At 39.2% G+C, this 10,820-nt stretch overlaps 1 protein-coding gene across 1 annotated transcript in view; it reads right to left on the reverse strand.

Annotated features, from left to right (window-relative positions):
* The window catches only part of DNAH5 (dynein, axonemal, heavy chain 5), a gene marked incomplete at its 5' end in the record, with an annotated part of 180,665 nt that overhangs the window by 107,696 nt on the left and 62,149 nt on the right, over nt 1-10,820 (reverse strand). The window contains 4 exons of the mRNA XM_014543525.1: nt 1,621-1,793; nt 3,143-3,367; nt 4,399-4,611; nt 7,495-7,651. Coding sequence (XP_014399011.1) covers nt 1,621-1,793; nt 3,143-3,367; nt 4,399-4,611; nt 7,495-7,651 — 768 coding nt within the window. The remainder of the gene's footprint in view (nt 1-1,620; nt 1,794-3,142; nt 3,368-4,398; nt 4,612-7,494; nt 7,652-10,820) is intronic.

The raw sequence follows: 10,820 nt of genomic DNA on the forward strand, positions 1-10,820 counted from the left end.
GGAAGAGGAGAAAGGAGAAAGGAGAAAGGAGAAAGGAGAAACGAGAAACGAGAAACAAGAAACAAGAAACAAGAAAGAAGGAGATCCAGGCCATCGTCCCCATATAACATTTCCAAAGCTGCCTTCTAAAATGCACGCATCCTATGGGTATTACATGCATTAAGGAAAAAGAAAGGGGTGGTCTATGGTCAAATAAGTTTGAAAACTCTTTAAAAGGTTAAACAGCCTTTCTTATGATAATATAATTGAGAGTGTCCAAGTATGAAAAACAGTACCCAGCAATTCCAAAACGAATGTTGCAACTTCCTCACAGACCTACCACTCCTGAAAAATAGTATTCTAGGAAACAGATTGGGAACCATTAAAGTAGAGCAACCCCGTTTTGAATGTGAGTTCATCATTTGATGTAGTTGGGGGCCAGTGGTCACATGAGATTTAAATCACACACTGCTAAATGACCACATCTTCACTCCATTTCTGGGAGCATATACTCAGGACTAAATCTCTAGGACGTGACCTCCAGAGATAAGCAAAAATCTCTCAGAGCATCTTCATATGTATGTTTACACTCTCTCCAGAACATCCTACATGTATGTGGAGCTCGCTCTATCCTTTCCCTGCTTTCCTTTCCAGTCTCTTTGCTACTTTCAAAAATGTCGTCACTCATGAATGGTGATTTAGTGCCCTTCCACAGCTCCATTAGAGTTTTCTGCCTCCCCACCAGGCTGCTGTAAGCTCTATGCTAGCAGAAGTGTTTCATTTAAGTGTCATGAATGAACTAAATGAACAGAAGAAATCGTCTAAACAGGTGACAGTGCTGCTACATCAAACTTTTATGTTTTGTCTAATAATAGTTGCAATCTAATAGCCCAGAGGTTCATTCTGTGAAAACAGCTGATATGCAGCTTCAACTTCTACTTAGGCCAAATATTGATTTTTATGCACAACCACTGTGTTCAAAATTAATATTCAGTGCATCCCTGAACAGAGCATATACAAGTGGCTGGTGCCACCCAGTTTAAATGAGACTAAGTGAATGACAGAGTATTAGCTGTGAAAGGACCCTCGGAGATAGCCTGGTTCATCTTACAGATGAGGAAACTGAGTCCCGGGAACTTGCACGCAGACCTAGCTGACTCAGCTGGTAAATAACAGGCAGCGGACAGAACTAAACTCCAGATGTGCAGCCCAATGTCCTCCCCACCCATCGCTTTTCACTTGCACTGGCACTCCATTATTTTCCTGCTAAAAAAACATCTTAATTGTCTTTGTAACCACAAGAGATGTCACAGTCCCTAAAGCAGTCCTTAAGGCCCATGTGATCTGCACCTATTGACACATGGCCATTAATTCCCTTTCTTGCCTATTTTGATGTCCACAGAGGTCATTTGAACTATGCCTCTGCAAGACTGAAAGCAATAGCAGCAAAGTCTGTCTCAAACACAAACCTAAACCCCATGTTCAGACACACCTGTAAGGCTAAGAATACTGAATTTCAAAGTCTTTGATATAAAAGAGCTTATAAACTATAAAAGGACATTAAGCAGAAATCCCCTGAGCAAATTGTCGATGCAGGGGGTGGGGGGGAGAGGTTGTGGAATCACAGAATCCTCCCATCACCTGTCTGTGAGTGGAGTTATGACAAGCCTGTCAGTGCAGCCTAAAAATTCATTCTGGTATATGAAAGCCACATCTGTGATGTGAATCATCATCTTGTCAGAATCTTCCTTAAAATAAAATCTGCACTGTTTCAGCCACTCAAAGTCTGTAGGGCTCTTGATATGCATCTGACACTGAAATGCAAAAGGTATTGGTTAAAACTGGGATGAGAACTATATATTAAATACGCACGTAAGCATTCATGTATATCATAATGTGAAGTCAACTGAACTCAAAAACTACCCAACTAGGTCAGAGATGTCAACTATAACCACTATCCAACCCACTCATCTATTGATCAGCAAAATAAAAGATACTTTAGAATATATGGGCATGGAAAATTCAAGAGAAACCTCTCATTGTGTTCCACAAATTAAAGAGTATGATATGTTTTAATAGTAAGATATTCATTTCTTAAATTTCACCCTTAAATGTCCAATACCACAGTCCTAACCATGAAATACAATGAAAATATATTTTGGTGTTCAAAGACAGAACTAAAGTCATTTCTTGTAATTATGACAAAGTACATGATTGGTTTTATTTAAATCCATTAAATATTTTTCCTAGGATTGGCAGAGGGCAAAAATGTCTAATGGCAGGTTATTGCTCAGCAATACGTCTGAAATTTTTAGCCAAAATTTTGAGCCACTTTAATCATTTTTCTTTGACAAATAGGAAATCTAAAATTACCCTGAACCCTTTATTTCTCAGAGAGGCAAAGAGAGTGCTTAAATATTAAGAGATTAACATACAACAGCTTGAATGTGCTGTCGTTATTTCCATTATATTAGAACCAATCTTTCATAATCTTTTTTACATAATGGAGTGAGACACGATCCAGAAAATTATTATGAAAATAAGAGCTTTGTGCTTCTTATCTAATGTCCTATTTTATAGTAGAGGACAAATTTCATGTCTTTTCACATTTCCTATTTTCAAGAGCTGCTAAACTCTTTTCCACCCTGTTCTCTTTTAAAGGCAAAAATCTGCATGACACCTGAATCTCACCATCTATATTAAAAAAGACCATTTGTGGTCAATGACATAAAATGTAGCAGAACTTGTTAAAGATGTGATTTACCAAAAGCCTTAAAGAAAGTACTAACTGCTCTACTAGCAATATTACTTATCAATTCTGTATCAAGAAACTGGTCATCCTTAACTGATATCTAAAAAGTGCACAAGACAAATGAACACTTCTCAGGATGCTACATGGCATTCTAGTATTTAAAATAATCGCCTAACAAATTTTAAAACAAAATCTAATTTCTTCAATAACATCTTAGCAACGACTGTTGGAATATGACTGAAATTTTGGCTAAAGACTGAAAAGACAACCCGACAAACAAGCTCTCAATGTGAAGATGAGTTTTTGTGTGAATTTAACCTTTTCGTTGAATTCATAATTCCAGTGGGTCAGCACAGATAGTGGCTAGTATTTGCTCTTCTGTATATGCCACAGCATTCACAGAGCACTTACCAGGTCATCAAAGATATCCCGTTGGTGCACGTGAATAGTGATCAAAGTCTCATATTTAACTCGTTCCATGGAGCTCAGATCCTTGGTTGTGAGGTCTATCAATGTGTTCAGCAGCTCCAAGAAAGACTGATTGGTTTTCTGCATGATTTTTTTATCAAACTTGGCATTTCTAAGGGCTTCTTCTGAATCCCGTGTCCATATCATCTGAATTCCTAATAATCCAACCTATGGAAATAAAAAGGACTTCATGAGTGTATATGGAATATGAATAGAATTATTCACCTGAAACTTAAATAATTTTATTAACCAACTAGAGGCCCGATGCACGAAATTCATGCAAGAGTAGTCCTTCCTTCCCCGGGCTGCCAGCACCAGCTTCCCCTGGCACCTGGGACCCAGGCCTCCCTTGGGCCTCTGGCAGGGACCCGGGCTTCCCTCGCAGCCCTGGCTCCATCCGGAAGATCGTCCAGAAGGTTGTTCAGTCTAATTAGCATATTACGCTTTTATTATTATTGATGTCACCCTAATAAGTTCAATAAAAAAGATTAAAGAATTAAAATTTAAAAATAAACAGAATTTACAGTTTAGTGAATAGTTGTGATTATACAAATATGTCACCTTTGATTACATCAACTTTATATGTTTTATCAGAACCTAGGAAAACACTATTCATATTATTTACCTGACCATTAAGTATGTATAGCCTCACAATGTATCTATAATTTTTTTCTTATGACTTTAAGTCATTTATTGTTTAAGCAATAATTCTCCCTAGCTAGATTTTAAGTTACTGGCAGGGAAAGCATGCATCTTAAACCTGCTTTTCCCAAATTAACACACAGTTTATACATAGTAGATACTTGCAAAATCTTTATTGATCACAATGACTAAGAAAATATTGTTTTCTGCATTTTAATGCTGATATATACTTCTCATTTTTATGGTAAAGCATACATACACTCAGCACATTTTTATGATTTATGTACTAAAGAGATTCAGTAGGAAAAAACTTTAAAATTAAACAAAATATACCAAATATCTCTACAACACATATATATGTATATATGTACACATATATAACCAAATAATCTGTAATTGAAACCTTTAAGCTTATATATATTTAGCAAATCCTTATAAAAATCTTAATATTGGCCCAGAGTTAAATAGAAGCCAGTTGTGTCATTTACAATAGAAAATATATGAGCTCTAAAATGACTATTCTGTGAAAAAATACTTTCCAATTTCAACACACTGACCTGAGCAGGGAAGGAAGAAAGAAATTCAATCAGTTGGAAACTTGTTTCTTGAATATTTTCAGCTGCCTGGCGAATCACATGATGTAATGAGGACTGAGATTCCTCCAGGAGAGAATTGAGCCAAACTTCCACATTGCCCTCTGCCATCACAGGTTTATCCAATTCAATCGTCTCACCCTCTCGAGAGGAAATTGACAGAATGCGATCATAGATCTATGTTAGAAGCCAAAAAAAAATAGCTATATTCATATAAAGAATATATTCCTCCATTGCCCTCATGTCAATGTTTTCCTTCCGACAGAAGCTAAGCTACAGATTATAACATAAAAGTCAAAATGTGACATAAAATCAATTTCAAAACAGTAAAAAAGAAGTTATCCATGAAGCTAAAAGGGAATACTAAATCCATTCTAAATAGTCTATACTTGAGAGGGGAAAACTTGTTTTCTAAAAGAAATATTCAATACAAATGTAACAATCAAAAAATCTCTAGTTCCCCAAATGAAATGAAACTTCCTAAGAGATTGTCATCCACACCACGAGCTTATCAAGTTGACATTAGCAATGACCTGGCCAATATGATCAAGCAAACACCTTACAAGGTAACTCCAATCCTGTACGAAACAGTGTGCTCCTTACAGGAGCTCTTGGTTGCTGACAATGTTTTCTCCTCCAAACCCAGCTCCTCATCTTGTCATTCCACTTCAAGTTCCATGCAGTATGGCATGATGAGGATAGCATGGTGTTTGAGGTTCTAAAATACAGATTTGAATGATGCTCTGCCATTCACTGATCAGGCAAGGTTGGAGGACACATCTCTGAGACTAAATCTCTTGCCTAAAATTAGACATTACAAATAATGCCTTCCTTACTTCCCTTCTTCACTACCCCACCTTCCTGTTCATGCCAATTGGAAAAAAATATATATAATGCAAACTATAAAGTAAATGTGAATATGTATTGTTTTTCTTCGTTAGTAAGTGGTCTCAGATTTAGAATTGAATCCTAAATGTCAGCTTTAGAACTGTATTCATGAAGCCAATGAATCTTAAATTTCAGGGCCTCTCACTTACATGAACCCATTCCAAGGTTCTAAATATAAATTGGTATTTATAATTTTATAATACTTAGGACCCACAAAACCATAATCTGCCACTGGTTGTAGACACCTTATGGCAGAAACAACAACAAAAAATCAGTGCTATTTTTTTAAAGTAATTGCTATGAGTAGTGGCTAAAGATGAGGAAATTTAAATTATCTTCAATGTACAATGAGAGTGTGAAAAGCTTCACCAAGCACCATGAAGTTCTAGTGCTTTTACTGAAGGATTTAAGCAGAACATCAGGAAGAACTTCCTAGGTAATTCAATCCCTTCTTTCAACCCATGAGTGTAGTAAATTTACACAAACATTGATTTAAAACCATTTCCATGTTTTCCTTTCCTCTCTGTCCACACCCTTGGTCAAGACTTTATTGCAGCAGCTCAGCCTCTTCCATCCTGACTTTGCAGTCACTTCCGAAACTGGTTTCCGTGCTCCCCTCTATTCCATCACCTACATGAGCCAGAGAATCCTTCTGAAACTCAAATCAGGTCACTGCCCTGCCCTGCATAAAAACCTCCCTTGTATCTTGTCACATCCACAATGGAGTAGAATGATATAATATGATGCACTTGGCCTTTTGGAATCTGGTCCACCCTTTGCTCATCCCTTCTGGTTGTGGGTTAAACTGTGTCTCTCAGCCCCAAACTATATGTCAAAGCCCTAATCACAATGGAGTAGAATGATATGTGATGCACTTGGCCTTTAGGAATCTGGTCCACCCTTTACTCATCACTTCTGGCTGTGGGTTAAATTGTGTCTCTCAGCCCCAAACTATATGTCAAAGCCCTAAGTCCCAGTACCTGTGACTGGGACCTTATTTGGAAATATAATCAAGTTAAGATGAGGTCCTGGATAATGGTGGGCCCTAATCCAATCACTGGTGTCCTTAGAAAGAGAAGGAAATTTAGAGACGGACACACTGGGAGAATGTCATGTGAGGACAAAGGCAGAGATTGAAGTAATGTGTCTACAAGCCAAGCAGCACCAGGGTTTCTGACCATCACCAGAAACTAGGAGAGAAGCATGGGACAGATTCTCCTCACAGCCTACTGGCATCTCAGTTCAGAACTGAGATGAATGAACATCTCAGTTCTTCCAGAACTGTGAGAGAATAAACTTGTGTTGTTCCAATCCAGGAGAGCTTTGGGAAATGAATACACTCCCTCACACACCCACATTCCTGCTCATACCTCCACTTGCCCTTCCTTATGACTGGACCATGTGTCTGTCCCTTCTCTACCTGCTTGACTATGTTCCACTCACCTTCAAAAAATCCGTTCTAACACCATCTTCTCCTGCAGGAAGCCTCCTCCCACACCCCTTCCACCCAGGTGAGGGCTCCCTGACAAGTATTTCTTGTGCATAATACCAGCACAGCAAGTCAAAAATTACCAAGAGTTTAATTTTAATGTCAAAATTTCTCTTAATGTTGTGCTGCATAAAAACGACTTCAGTACTATTTGTGATGCATTTCTCCTTGAAGCCCCAGGACTAGCAACTGCCTGGCACATAGCAAGGGGCTTGAACTTCAATGACTGGCTTTTAACTGCTTACAGTGGCATCACTGTACCACTGCACTAATTGCACGCTGGGGACGCCACCAGAGCGTGAATTCCCTGAGCTCTGTATGCTCCCACTGACAAGACCACATCTGCCACGGCACGTGGTAGTTGCTCAACAAGTGCAGACTGCATGCTGGGATGAGCAACTGGTGCTTTCTTTAATCGAATCTCTAAACAGTTAACTTGGCATGTAAAACCATGAAAGCTACATACATTACATGCTTAATCATAGTTAAACTATTTGTTATTCAAATCTACACTCTAGATATTAAAAAATTACATAGTTCTGCAGGTAAATTGGGCTCAAAAGCTTGTATTTAGTCACCGGCTGAGGGTTAATGGCTAGGGCAGTAAGTAGAGAGCTGTTTAGTAAAGACAGCAGAGATCCTAAATATGGTCATTGCTGGCCAGTAATTAGAGTTAGGCGAACCTTCTCATGGAACTTGACACTTTTAATGTTGTCAAACACATTCAGCAGGTGGGCTTGTATAGTGTGCGCATCCGAGGCCTGCCCCAGAATCTCCAGAAGGGCCGGGTCCGAGACGAAGAAGAAGCGAGGAAAGCAAAGTCGTTTTTTCTCCAAGTATCTAAGTGGGGAGGGAAACAATAAATGCTATAGACACACAAAGCAAGACTCTCTAGGAATAAATTAACCTGGATGGGAAAGGGAGAAAAGATTTTTGAAACAATCTGATTTTCCCACATATTGTTCAATTTTTTTGTTTTGTTCTGTTACTGGTTTTGCCAATAGCATTCCATATTCTGATGGAGAAGCAATTTCTTTTTTACAGAATTGCTGGAAGAATTGCTTCACTTTTCACAACTATAATGTATGCATTTGACTTATTCTAAAAAATGTTATGCTCTCTTTGTAGAAAACAGAAAAAATATACACAGGATGTTTTTGTTTCATTTTATTTCCAATAATAGTACTGTCAGATAAAGGGTGTGTATCATTTGTGGAACTGTATCTATAAAAGTCCAATGAGCCGAAACCGGTTTGGCTCAGTGGATAGAGCGTCGGCCTGCGGACTGAAAGGTCCCAGGTTCGATTCCGGTCAAGGGCATGTACCTGGGTTGCGGGCAGATCCCCAGTAGGAGATGTGCAGGAGGCAGCTGATCGATGTTTCTCTCTCATCGATGTTTCTAACTCTCTATCTCTCTCCCTTCCTCTCTGTAAAAAATCAATAAGATATAAAAAAATAAATAAATAAAAATAAAAGTCCAATGAGCCCTAGCCAGTGTGGTTCAATTGGTTGGAGCATCATCCCGAACACCGAAAGGTCGTGGGTTTGATCCCCAGTTGGGATGCGTGCAGGAGGCAACCAATTGATGTTTCACTCTCACATCAATGTTTCTCTCTCTTCCTCTCCCTCTCCCTGTCTCTCTCTCTCTCTCTCTCTCTCTCTCTCTAAAAAACAAAAAAAAAATCAATAAAAAGCATGTCTTCTGGTGAGGATGAAGAAAAAACAAACAAACAATGATTCCATCACCAAAGCAGAAACAAAATCCAGCTACAAATGAAAGGGTCTTGGCTCTGTTCCACCTCCAAGCATTACAAAAACCCAGTCAATGTGGCCATCATTGCCCTGATTTCAACTGCACTTTGGTTTCTATGTTTGCTTTATTTTATGATGATTCCTTATGTTATGGATGTTTTTTTCTGTTATTCTCATACCTATACCTCTGTATCTTCATGTTCTAGCACATTTTAATATAATGAATGCAGAGTTAATTGCAGTTTCTTTTTGAAATCTTACCAGAAATACTTTTTAAACATTGTCTTGTTTTTATTTCTATTCTTTCATTTTGTGTATTATTTACTTGTCTTACTTTTTATTTATATTATTACATGTTTTTATTATTTATTTATTTCCTTTGTAAAATTATGGGCATTTTTATTTCATAGAAGCCGAATTCTCCTCTTAGAGTTTTTACTGAAAGACGGCTTGGATCAGTAGCTGAGCCAGGGGCACCTTCAAGGCCTGCATGGGAACTCCCGACAGTCCATCTTCAGTCAGGGGCTGGACTTCTGTTTTGTCCAGTGGGATGTCCAGGGTGAGGGTCAGAGCTAAATTCCTCAACACAAAAGAGAAGGCTTTTTTCAGAGTCTGAAAGAGGTAAAGCAAGGCAGGAGCTATAAGGAAAGGCTGGTGGTCAGTGAGGAATTGGGAAGGGAAGAGCATTTCTAAAGTGGTGAGAGTGGGTGAGCCTCGCTATGTGTTGTAATCTTGCTCTTTGACCCTCACAGGATAATTAGTGAAATATCCATTACAAGCTACTGTTTGGGCAGTTTGAATGTATTCACTTTGAACTTGTGAAAAAGCACAAAGTCTGGCCTCAAAGAGTGGGAAGGACAAAAGCAGAGGCTGCCCAATGAGCCTCTTCTTAAATCCTCCTTCATTGTCTTAAAGTCTTACCTTAATGCTCCCAATGTTTTATTTTGTTTGCATTAACTTTTTGCATTCCTTACTTTTATGATTTTAAATATCCTAAACCTTCTTATTTATATAACTTTGACTTTTATTCTTAATAACTTACTTGCCAATTCCTAACCCTACTTGCCCTCAGACTAGCAGACATAAGACTAGTCTGATTCTGCTCAGGACTCAGGTAACATTTTCTATCCGTTTGGACTAGGATGGAAGGAAGCGAACGGAATGTGACAACCAAACCAAGCTTATTCCTGATCTTTGAAGACCCTTCATTCATGCAGATCCTTATCAGCATAGGAGGGAGGGTGTTGTTTTTCTGTGAACATTAGTACTCAAGTATTTATACTGGACTTACATATGTTGGCTCATAACCTCTTCGTGGCAACAGATCCAAAAGCCAAGGGGAGCTCAGTAAAAACTGTAATTTTAGAGTAGGCTTTTCTCTAAGGAGTTATAAAATAATGGCAAAATATCAAGTGATATTTTAAGTATCTCCATAATAAAAAGAAATAGAAAGAAAAAAAATTTAGAGTTTGTGTGTGTCACCTTGGTTCTGTTTCTCTAGAGAACTCTGACCAATGCAATGATCAATAGTTTACCCGAAGTTTTTAAGAAGGTTGTCTGGATACATTCTAAGGAGACTAACAGTTTAGAAGAAGAGATATTTAAAAGCATGTGTATTTCAGTTGTAAGCCCTGGAAATGAAATGTACAGCATGGTAACTATATTTAGTAATATGTATTGTGTACTTGAAAGCTTCTAAAAGTAGATCTTAAAAGTTCTCATTATAAGAAAAAAAAATATAACTATGTGTTGTGATGGATGTTTGCTATAGTTATTGTGGTGATCATTTTGCAATATATATAGGTATCTAATCATTATGCTGTACACCTGAAACTAATATAATGTTACTAGAGGCCCGGTGCACAAAAATTTGTGCACTCGGGGGGCGAGGGGGAAGGGGGTCCCCCAGCCCGGCCTGTGCCCTCTCGCAGTCTGGGACCCCTCGGGAGATAACGACCTGCTGGCTTAGGCCTGCTCCCGGGTGGCAGAGGGCACGCCCAATCCCTAAGTGCAGCCCCTGGTCAGGCTCAGAGCAGGGCCGATTGGGGAGTTGGGGCACCGCCCCGTCATGCACAGAGCAGGGCGGATCGGGAGGTTGCGATGCCACCCTCAGTCACGCTCAGGGTAGGGCCGACTGGGGGGTTGGGGCACTGCCCCCTGTCACACTCAAGGCAGGGTCGATGGGGAGGTTGCAGCGCCACCCCCTGTCACGCACAGAGCAGGGCCGATCAGGGGGTTGGGGAGCTCCCCCCTGTCA

This window comes from Myotis brandtii, unplaced genomic scaffold, assembly GCF_000412655.1.
Source record: "Myotis brandtii unplaced genomic scaffold, ASM41265v1 scaffold328, whole genome shotgun sequence".
In the NCBI taxonomy this organism is placed as follows: domain Eukaryota; kingdom Metazoa; phylum Chordata; class Mammalia; order Chiroptera; family Vespertilionidae; genus Myotis; species Myotis brandtii.